This window comes from Nuphar pumila, chromosome 16, assembly GCF_984573655.1.
Source record: "Nuphar pumila chromosome 16, dmNupPumi1.hap1.1, whole genome shotgun sequence".
Taxonomy (NCBI): domain Eukaryota; kingdom Viridiplantae; phylum Streptophyta; class Magnoliopsida; order Nymphaeales; family Nymphaeaceae; genus Nuphar; species Nuphar pumila.
Genome location: NC_143264.1, coordinates 75,308,574 through 75,320,790, shown reverse-complemented (window position 1 = coordinate 75,320,790; position 12,217 = coordinate 75,308,574). Strand labels below are relative to the sequence as shown.

The 12,217-nt window shown below is 38.8% G+C and overlaps 1 protein-coding gene across 1 annotated transcript; it reads right to left on the bottom strand.

Annotated features, from left to right (window-relative positions):
* Nucleotides 1–4,311: 4,311 nt before the first annotated feature.
* Nucleotides 4,312–11,461, bottom strand: LOC149813639 (tobamovirus multiplication protein 2A-like). The gene is made up of 7 exons (XM_089990973.1): nucleotides 11,363–11,461; nucleotides 10,761–11,098; nucleotides 8,244–8,343; nucleotides 6,828–6,908; nucleotides 6,646–6,750; nucleotides 4,831–5,043; nucleotides 4,312–4,662 (listed from the first exon to the last, which is right to left on the bottom strand). The coding sequence occupies exons 2-7, from the start codon at nucleotides 10,991–10,993 to the stop codon at nucleotides 4,555–4,557; spliced, it is 840 nt and encodes a 279-aa protein (XP_089847099.1). The 5' UTR covers nucleotides 10,994–11,098; nucleotides 11,363–11,461; the 3' UTR covers nucleotides 4,312–4,554.
* Between the last annotated feature and the right edge of the window lie 756 nt (nucleotides 11,462–12,217).

Below are 12,217 nucleotides of genomic sequence, written 5' to 3'. Positions count from 1 at the left end.
TATACTCATTTTTTGAATATGATGTCTCTTGGCAACCCAACATTTCGTACCATATAGTAAAGCGGGCCTAATAGTCGTCCTATAAAACTTTCCCTTCAACTGCAATGGCATTCTACGATCGTACAATACTCCAGTTGCACTTTTCCATTTTATCCACCCAACCTTTATCCTATGATTTACATCTCCATCAATTTCTTCATACTTTTGAATGATAGATCCCAAATATTTGAAACAATCATCCACCGGTATTTCTTGCTCACCAAGCTTCACTACACTCCCATCACTACTTCGTTGCTTACTAAACCGACATTTCATATATTATGTCTTACTCTTACTCAACTTAAAACCTCTTGCTTCCAATGTCTGTCTCCATAATTCTAACTTAGCATTAACCCCAACTCTAGACTCATCAATCAAAACAATATCATCAGCAAACAACATACACCACATTACATTTTCTTGAATTGATCTCGTAAGCTCATCCATCACTATAGCAAATAGGAAAGGGCTTAAAGCAGATCCTTGATGTAACCCAACCGTTATAGGAAAATTGGTTGTCACTCCTCCACAAGTGCGGACATTGGTTACTACTCCTTCATACATATCTTTAATTATACTAATGTACTTGAGAGAAACACCTTTCTTCATCATTATCCACCAGAGAACGTCCCTAGGTACTCTATCGTATGCCTTCTCCAAATCAATAAAAACCATATGCAAATCTTTGTTCCTCTCTCTATATCTCTCAATAAGTTGTCTAAGAAGATGTATAGCTTTCATAATTGATCTTCCAGGCATAAAACCAAATTGATTCTCCGATATCATGACAACCTTCCTCAACCTAAACTCAATCACCCTCTCCCAAAGTTTCATAGTATGACTCATGAGTTTTATACCATGATAGTTTGTGCAATCTTGTATATCACCCTTATTCTTATATAGAGGCACCAAAGTACTCTTTCTCCACTCATTAGGCATCTTATTTGTCCGCCAAATCTTGTTAAAAAAATTTGTCAATCATTCTAAACCTTTCTCTCACAAGCATTTTCAAGCCCTGATAGGTATTCCATGTAGGCCAACTACCCTTCTTGATTTCATTTTCTTCAAAGCCTCTATAATTTCTTTCTTTTGAATCTTGCTCACGAAGTCACAATTCATCTTATGAAAAGGAATGTAGAAGTCTCCAAGATCTTGAGTTTGACTTCCATTAAATAGCTTATCAAAATAATCTTTCCATCTCTCCTTAATCTCCTCATCTTTGACTAAAACCCTTTGCGTTTCATCTTTGATACATCTAACCATACCCAGATCCCTCGATTTCCTATCTCTCATCTTTGCAAGCCTATAAATATCCTTCTCGCCCTCTTTGGTATCCAACTTGTCATAAACCTCCTTATATACCTTATCCCTCGCGTTTCGAACTACTTTTTTAACTTCCTTTTTTGCTATCATATACTTCTCAAAATTCTCATTATCACGACTCTTACTTAGATTTCTATAACATTCTCTTTTAACCTTAATAGCTAATTTAATATCCTCGTTCCACCATGATGTATCCTTACCTAGCGGTGCACCACCTTTAGACTCACCCAATACCTCCTTAGCCACCTTTCTCATGCCACCCGCTATCTTATTCCACATTGATTCTGAATCATCCTCGAGACACCAATCAGCTTCCTTAACTACCTGCTCTACAAACATTCCTTGTTTAGCTCCTTTTATTGCCCACCACTTAATTCTAGGATCTATCCTATGTCTATCCCTTTTGTGGCATTGTCTAATTCTAAGATCTAAAATTAAGACTCTATGTTGTGTAGCTACACTTTCTCCTGGTATAACCTTACAATCGATGCAACAACCCCTATCTCTCTTTCTAAGTAGGAAAAAATCTATCTGACTCATATTAACCCCACTTTTAAATGTTACTAGGTGAGACTCCCTCTTCCTAAACCAAGTGTTTGCTAAGATCATATCATAGGATAAACCAAAATCTAAAATCCTTTCTCCATTTTCGTTTCTTTCTCCTATACCATAGCCTCCATGAATACTCTCAAATCCATCCCTACTAATGCCTACACGTCCATTAAGGTCACCCCCGTTGAAAAGCTTTTCTTCATAAGATATCCCTTGTACTAATCCATCTAAATCTTTTCAAAATTGACGCTTAATAGAATCATCTAAACCTACTTGAGGTGTATAAACACTAATAATATTAATAATATCCGTACCTAATACTAATTTAATAAGTAAAATCCTAGCACCCTTCCTATGGACCTCAACTACATTATCTATAAACTCACGACTCATAACAATCCCTACTCCATTCCTATTCCTATTTATTCTTGTATACCAAATCTTATATCCCCAAGGTTTTATTACTTTTGCTTTCTCACCTACCCATTTGGTATCTTATAGACATAAAATATCAATCTTTCTCCTACACATAACATCTACTAACTCTACAAACTTACCAGTTAAAGACCCTATGTTTCAAGTGGCTAACCTAATTTTATGGTCTTAGACTAACTTTTTTACCCCCAGCCGTCCAACAAAGTGAGAGAACCCTTGCCTATTTGACACCTCATTCGAGCGCCGGTGTGATGCGTCGCTTCTGGGCGACAACCTAGCAACCCTTGCCCATTTATCACTGCCTCTGGGCCTATAGAGTACAACACGTCGATCAGTAGGGAACGCCTCAATGAAATTCTCATATTGGTTCATATTCATAGGTTATGACTAAGTTTTTATGTTGGCTGTCACTGGCCTACCGCAACCCTCCTCCTTTATCCGGGCTTGGGATCAGCAGTGTATAACTGAACAGTTATACACAGGCGGAGTTGCTTTGACAATTATTGATATAAATATATATATTTTTTATAAATTTTAGCAGCTTTCAATAAAATTTCCATAAACAAGGCATTATTATGAACTAAACAATAAAAAACAGCTTTATTGATTAAAAAAAAATCATGTCCTATTTTTCATTTCAAACTCGTGCACTCTACATGCATCACTTGTCGAGTCATACTCCTATCTTTGTGACATAAGGAAACCGTATCCAAATCTGGAGCAGATTCTAAACATAAACATTTGGTTCTTAATTCCAAAATATGAATAACAAGCCACCATTGGTGGTTTGGAATTGGATGAACAACATCTGTAGAAACCCCTGAGGCATTCAAACCGGATCTACTTTAATCATACGGCATCTTTCATTATATGATGGCGATGGCGATGGGGATGATGGGAATGATAATGAGTATGATTGTGGTTAGGTTTTGTAGTAGATATTGGCTGGAATAAATTCTCACGATATGTTCAGATCATTATAGGGCAGATCAGGTGCAATCACATTGCGCACATTGAGTGTACCGGAGCAGCTGTCCGCTCTCCAATTGCTGTTGAGCCGTGCAGCTGACAGACTGTATCCCAAAGATGGAGGGAATTCAGGCATACTCAACCTGTGCAATGTGATTGAATGCACCTTATCAACTCTTCATTTGGGTTCATTACCTAGCTGAACTTCTTGTGACCCAACATCCGACCTGAATATGAATCCAGTGACTCAGGTTAGGTAGCTATATTTGGATCTAATTAATAATCAGATTTGGGTTCAGTATTGAATTTTACTTTCAAGCCCGCACCCAAAACAGATTGTGTAAATATTGGGTTTTAAGCTAGTCAGATCCAGATTCAGTTTTATCTGATTCCATCAAGACTCCAAATCCAATTAGGCCCGACTCAGTATAGTAATGCGTAAATCTGACCTGAGTCCAATCCGTTTACATCCCTACATATTCCAGCCAGCGAAAGTACTTAAAAGTAAAAAGAATAACAGAATCCCAAAACTTTGTTAGGTCTCATGCTCTGGACTTGCTGCATTCTGATACAACTTGGAGTGCATCGGCATCTCAGGTACTCCCATGGAAACGCTTGTGTGCAATTTCAAGATGCCCAAAGGCCCCAAACAACACAGAGAGGTCAACCAGAAAGGTGCCCCACAAAGGCATCACATGCCCTAGCTCTAAGCCAAACCCATGAACCATGGGCCTAGAACAAAGGCCCATAAGGATGTCATATACCTTGAACACAGAAAAAACTGACAATCATTTCCAGATCTGAAACAGCTGACAATCATCAACTTCCAATTTCTGATCAGCCTTGCCTTTGTCCAGAGGAAACACCAGTCATCAGAAACTTATATTTGTCACATGGATACGTCTGTAGACACAGGGATACGGCCATCTTGGTGAAGTTATTCACAGACAATAATACAGGAGTAAAAATGGAGTATCCATGTGGCACATCACGTGAGAAAACCCTGTTTTACACTCGAATTTAACATCAGCAAGAGTGCTTACAAAAAAGGATGTGTTTGACAATGACAAGAAACAAAGAAATAACAAAAATAAGGGGCCCAATAAATGTACACATCTTTAGTTCTGTGCAACCTTACACACTAAAATTTTACACACATCACTGACAGAAACCATCTGGCTTCATGATCTTCCACTTCCCAAGAAGGCATTTTGCAGTCACATGACCTTTGAGCAATCACATTATGATGCAGCGACTCCTCTCCTCGGCTGGTGGTGCAGCCTGTTGCTGATACCGGTTCGACTCTGAGGGGTTGTACGTGAATTCTGTCGTGTCTAGGCCATACTGCAATGAAGCAAAAAAGGGATGGTCAAAACACCAACTTATGGAGATCTGATCAACCTAATATGGCTTGATAATGAGTCAAGAACAGCCTCCCAAATCACAAAGTAATCCTAAAACAAAGCCAACAGAAATAGTCAAGAGTTGAGACTTAAAACATCCATGCAGTACCTTTTCTCTCATTCGAGTGCTCCAAGCATCATTCTTACCAACACGCTGATCAGGGCCACCAAGTACAGGCACTCCAGTTGCCGGTATAGCCTGTCTACCTATCAATGGTTGTCGGATTCCAGACCTCAGAGCGATATATTCATCATCACTATCATAGTCTCCAGGTGGACTATTTACTGCTCGGACCACAAGGGCTAAGAAGAATGTCAGAGCCTGCGCCAAAGGAAAATTTTAGATGAAGCAGTCTCCACGTGCAGATATCAGCAATGTGCAAAGAACATGTCCAACAATTAACAGATAGTTCATAGAGCGAACCAGGAATCAGGCAAGCCTGCATAAGTCTCATATGAATCCCAAATTAAATAGATGCCATTGCCCAATCAAGTTTTGAAAGTTTAATCAAGACCTTTTGATTAACGCTGTAAAATATAGGGCGGTATTCTGTAAGCACCCATGCAGGTCCATGTACATGTCACACACACAAGATGACCGAGCCACTCTGAGACTACTTACCTCACCCTGACAGAAAGAGAAAAGCGAAGAAACGAAAGCAGGTATGGAAGACTGCAAATGCTTAAATGTTTTGGGGCATCCCGACAATTATATACCTGCTAATCCAATGCCCACTACTACGGCAAAAAAAGTTGGAACAATATGCAGGCAAGAAGCGCTGTATGCATTTACAAATGGCCTCCTGGAGCTCATCTGGCTCCTTATCCTTTTCCCCTTCTTTTTAAGGGGCCACTCATTAAGTGACCCGGTTCTCGGTGAGGGTTCCTTTGTCATAAAAAAAATGTCTGTGGTTTTGGGTATTTCGACCTGGATCCAAACATCCATTGGATGAGTTGGATGAAAATTGCTTATGTTCAAATAAAAGGATTAGCGTTTGATTGCCCTCATGTTTGTGTTTGTGGCAATGCTTGTTTGCTAGGGTATAGTTAGAGAGAGAGAGAGAGTCTATGGCCCATCTGAATTGTACAGTTGAACTGTACAATCATAAGAGAATTCATCTGGCCAACCTCCCTTGCAGTCAAATGGTTCAGTTGGGGCCATAGATGGTACCTCTCTCTCTCTCTAAAAGGCAAACTACTTCCAGTTTTTGGTCCTCAACAAGGCACAACTTGTGGCTCCTTCAGTGTAGGAGGAAGCAGCTGCTTGCTTACCCATTATTGGCACATTACATTGCTACCGCCTCCCTGGAAGGTAAAACTCCGGATTGAGGACATGACCACCCAGCCTTACATGCCCCAACCATGATAAAGTAACGGCATCCCCCATGTGCCAGCGGGATTCGATCCCGAGCCTTCAGCTTGACACAGGACCCCGCTGACCACATGGGTAACCAATGCGGTGGTAAAACCACAGACACATTGTGTTTGTGCATGTATCTGGTTAGATGCTTTTCCAATGATCATCAGATTAACAAAATGCTTTTCTTGACCTTTCTGTTATTCAAAAACAGCACCTTAGCAAAATATATATATATATTGTATCGATGCCATGCATGATAGTTTTGATGCAAATGACATAAAGTTCATACAAGAAAAACACAATAAAAATATATGGATTAAAAGCAGCCTACATCTTTTATTCCTTGAAACTTACACGTATTTGGAAGATTAATAACTTTGAATATATGTGTTCAGATGATTAACACTAGATATATCAACTCAAGAATTGAGACACAAAAAAACATGAGAATATCCAAGCTTCTTTATCTAGTTTCCTTTTACAGAATTTGGAGTCAAGACAATGCGGCACATCAATCACAACATTGATATCTTTACAGAATATGGGGAAAAGGGAGAAAAATACCTCCAAAATAACAACTCCGAGAGCAACCCACTTGGCGATTTTCCAGTGTTCCTTTAGAAAATCATATATCATGTCAAAATCTCCAGTACCGTCTGTTGGAATTTCCTATAAATGCAATGCAATGCCATCAATACATCTGCAGAATAGAACGTATCATCTGAAAATACATATACAACACTCACATCTTTCCAGCTATGGTCAAAGAATATGAAAGCTGCAAGTCCAAGCTCCACCAAAATCAATAGGAGCACCAGTATAGAGTACTGTTTGTGTTAAGTACATTTCTCACTTGATAAAGCCCAAAAAAAAAAGAAATAGCTAGCAAACATCCACGGACGTCAATATATGATTTTAATTGCTAAAAATTACAAGCAACCATGACTGAATGTCATGTAAGTACCTTTCCTTCTTTTTTTCTTTCTTGTGTGTGTGTGTGTGTGTGTGTGTGTGTGTACATAATGCATGCAATCTCAGAAGTGCCTGGAATGCGCATACCTTAAACATGAATACAGCACTGGTGAACCACAACACCTCAAGTTTTATGAAAGTTACAATCTGTCAAGTGTTTACTTAAGCATGCAAATAAAAAGATTTTAACTTCTGGAGAACTGGTGTTTGCATTGATTTGGCATTTGCATAGATTTCCTGACAGAAACGTAATGACCTTTATCATGCAAACCACTAGATGTTTCACCAAACACACCATGAAAAATGCCACTACCTTCCATAAAACGTTCTATAATCTTTTTTCTGAATTTCATAACATCAAAAAATAGCTTTAAACGCCCATGATTTGCAACTTTGAAAAACACACAAACAATTGACTTATGAACTGGCATTTCAACTGATGAATGAACTTTATCTTGTAAAATCACTTAGGGTACGCTTGGTTGTTTTTTTGAAAAGTGAAAATGCTGTTTAAAAGAGATTCACTTTCAAAATCTCATGAGATTTCAAATCTCATGAGACCTCATGAGAAAGTGAATCTCACACAAATGAGATTCACTTTCTAAATCTCACTTTTGGGGTTCTGTAAGAGTTTGCTTTTGGGGTTCTGTGCAAAATTATTCTTTTGTTTGGTTGTTTTTGGGGTACTGTTGAAATGAGATTCACTTTATAAAGTGTATTAGGAAGTGAATCTCGTGATCGAACCAAACATACCCTTAAAGTTTCATCAAATACACCATGATAAAATGCCATTATCTCCCAGAAGACTTTATATACTCTTTTTCTGACAGATCACAGAATATCAGAAGATAGCCTTAAATGCCCATGTTTTACAACTTCGACATATATCATTTCAAAAAAAAATCAGAAGTTTTACAACTTGGAAATCATTTTCAACTTGAAAAAATGTCATTTAAAAAGAAAAAGATGAATGACTTTTACTTATTCTGATAAAAAGCAGTGTTCTTTTTATAATATAAGAGTTGTGATTTTTTTACTTTATAAAATGAAAAGGACTGGTCATAATATAAGAGTTGTGATCTAGACATGATAAATGTCATGAAACATTGATTAGTAAAGTAGGATTAAAACTTGCAAAAAATAATATAATAGCTAGAGACAAAGGCAAATTAAGCAAGAAAGCAGGATACACAAGACAAGCAGCAGCCATGCCTAGTTGCTAATCCAATACAGCCAAAGCAAGAAATGATAAACAGGACGACTCCAATGCCAATGAATAAATAAATAAACCTGCAAGAAATATAAATAGTGTACCATCAGTTTCTGCAATGAACCAAGTAGCCTGCAATTTTCATTGAAAACTTTACATGTTAACTGAAAAAATGAAATCTCTAGGCAACTGCAGAATGCAATCAAGTTATGAGGACACAGGAAGCAAAATCTCTAGCAGGTTCCCTGTGGAATAGTAGAATATGAACCAAGCCTGAAGAACTGGATCAACCTAATGGCCTGAGTAGGACTTCAAAAGTAATTGGCAGAGCCTGCGATGATGCATGAGTCTCAACCTGGTCATGTAAAATTTATGCTTGACATCCATGTTTTCATTTCACTAGGTCAAGTTATAGCTACACTAACCAGGTGTTTTAGGTGATCTATCACTTAGACCAAGACAAGAGAACAGTCACGTGCATGTGCATGCACATCCCTCCATACTTGCCGCATTCTTTTATTGCCAAAAGAAAAAAAAATCGCACATCACCATGTGATTAGGTATGAACCAATGAGCGTAGAACAAAGATTTGTTGGTATTTGCATGAATCGATTTGAAGTGCTTTAAACATCCAAAAAGTAACTCCAGGACAGACACCAAAATGCCAAAATAAGTTGGATTCTAACTTCAATTTACATAAGTTCAACAGATGACCTAATTTGCCTTGGAAAACACAGCACAATGAGTACCTAAGTAGGAAATGAATGTTCTGAGAAGATGCTAAAACTTTTCCATGTATCTTCTCTGGCATTTTATCTAAGAAAGAAAAAGGAGCTTTACAATTAAAATATAAATATATTAGAACCTTTACAGTGCTAATATATGATGGAAATACACACCACAATTTAAACTTCAAAAACATAAGGATCTAATCCCAGACATAAATTTATGCCCCACCTAGCTCTAAGGCATCTCAAATACCACCATTGAGAGCAGGAAATCTGGCAAAGCATTTGCACTGATTTTATCTAACAAAGACAAGAACTTAACGAGGAGTTGCCAGAGAGTTAAAAACCCATCTAAGCAAGCCATTCTAAATGGATGCTAAGAATTCTAATGAAGAAGATGACAGATTGCAGTTTCCCTAACCAAGTCAACATGCCTATTAATAAGTAATAACACAGACACTATACCATCAAAACGAGCCTAAAGCACTGACAATGGTTGAGACATTTCAAAAGAACAAGAATTATCTCATGTCTATAAAGTCATCAAAAAATAATGGATTGGTCAATGACACGAAGAATGGAAAAGTGATATTAAAAAAGGGGTATTTTCCCCTTTTTTAATATCACTGTTCATATTGTGCCTAAAAATTGACACTTGATATCAAAAGCAGTGGGCAAATAAACAACCTAAGATAATACATCCTCTAAGAGTGTACGATTGTTCCATCCAGTTAGACCTTACCCATCAAATGCAAGAGCGGCAATCCAAATCACATCTCTTGTTTTGTCACTTTTAGCTTCTTTATGAGTTACCAGCTTTAGTGGAAGTAACATTAGCAGAGCCATCCTGTGTCACACAGAGAACACAACATGGACATGGTTGGTACAACATGAGAGTCCTATAAAACTAAGAGGCAGGGAGACGGCCATACTTCCACGATGTTTCAGTTTATGCTCCTATCTATTATCTGGACATTACTTTGATGATCTTAATCTTCCGGAATGGCAGCAACATACCTTTTACATATTCCCTTCTTTATGTCAAAGAATCATGGGAACCATTCAATTGGCATCCTAAGGTGTTCCAAGAAAGAAAGATCTTATCAACATCCATGAATGGTAAATCACAGATAGAACTGCCAAATCAGAAACATTGTGGGGCTTGCAACTCTTCACAGGCGCCCCATCTCTGGCACCTTTCATTCCATTCCTAGTTACTACACTAACAGGATCAGGACTCTTGCTTATTTGACAGCAACAAAAAATATTCATCCTATATGGGCTTTTCCCACTTGAATATCATCTTAAATGCAAACCCTTGAACAACAATTCAAAATCATCATGTTGTAAACATCAATGGTAACTGCAAATTGAAAATTGATGTGTAATGTAATCAATAACAACTTCGGTGGTTGCCCAGGACACCAAAATGTGTACAATCATAAGATTCAAAACCAAAAGACATGGAATATGCCCACAAATTTTGATCTGATTCAGCTAGTGAATTTACGATGCTTAAACCAACAAACAGCCCCACCAAAACCCATCAATCTCCTTCATTCCTAAAAAAATTATAGTCTCCCAAAATGCCAAAACACAACAAAAGTATGCAGCCAAAATCCAAAATGCAAACAATTACGGATAGAATGCACCAAAAAGAGGAACGTCATAAATTGAAACAACTGCTACGACCAACGACCGTCTCGATCCGTAAGATAACAACAGAAACAAATAAAAAACCGACCGAATCAAAGCAAGAATCCACCCACCAAGCTTTGGGAAGTTTATCGAGGATGCTGGTTGAGAGCGAGACGCTCATCAGCAGCGGCCGACCGAGCGTTACGATCTCCGACCCCTCGCCCACCACCAGATTCAAACCCGCGGTGCTCCTCTTCCATTCAACGAATAAATAGATCCCGTACCCCACCATGGCCAACCCGGCCAGCGTGAGCAGGAAATTCAGAAGCTTCAGCAAGCATTCCCAGAACCCTCTGCACGCCATTCCTTGAGAAGATCACGATCCTCCCGAATCGTAAACTTTTAAAACCCTAATTCATGATCGCCAAGAGCTCCCCGGATATTAAGGAACCCCGAAATCCTCAAAAACCTACCAACCAAAACATGAAAAAAATAAAACCAAAATAAGAACAATAACAAGGGGGAAGTAAAGAAGAGGAACACGATTTCGATTTTCACGGGAAATTTCAAGAAAACGTAAGATCACGAGTGATTTCTACTAAGAAAATAACGAGATAATTGAGGAATCGGGAAATCCCAGGCGATTGATTTCTGGATAATTGAACGAAGAAAACGATGAATTATCGATGAAAATTTTATGCAAATCTACGGTTTTCGATCGAGGAATTTTTACCTCTTCGGATTTCTAAGAGTTAGAAGAGAGTCGAGACGGAGCCGATGATGATGATGATGATGATGGGAGGGAGGCAGGGAGGGAGGGAGAGAGACGGAGGGATACGAATGACATTTTTGAGTTATTGTTTGCCGAATTATTTAGGCGGACCAGCCAATCATCGTTCACCACGTGGGCGAGAAAGTAGCGCGCACCGGAAACAAATAAATCCGCGGGAACACCGGCGTGGTCGACTTGGCTTTCTCTCGGCTCAGCTGATACGGTTTTCCTGAAAACGAGTCGTTGGATCTCTTGGCTCGGTTAATTATAACCGGCCTTGAAGGTCTGGTAATTGAACCATCAACCGTGATGCTCGTAACTTGGCTTGGTAACGACCATGTTCCGGCTTGTAAAACCTCTTGTATTTCAGCTCGATACGATCACGTTACGTTAAATGAACCGATTGAAACAAGGTTCAGTTGAGAACATGACCGATTTGTTAATATGTCTCAGTTCTTTTCCGGGGCATAACCGATTCGTTAACATTTCTTAGTTTCTTTTGAGAGAGCTTATCAATGTGTAATTGTGAATGAACTAGTTCTTCTAGAGTATGTAGTTGAGGATCCAAATTAAAGTACCATGGTTCGCACCAAATGGTGGCTTGAGGAAGTCATATCGGGACCGTTTATCGTGTGCTTGGTTCAGTCAAGTTTTAAGTTCGTCTCTTAGGTTATGGGGATCAGAGATTGAGCACACTAGGCTTGGACATTTACTTGGCAGGGTTCAAGTAGGCTTAGAAATCGAGTTGGCCGGGCTCAAGAAGGTTGTGAGACGACTCGATGAGCGGCTTTGTGGGTCGGAGTTCAACATTAGACA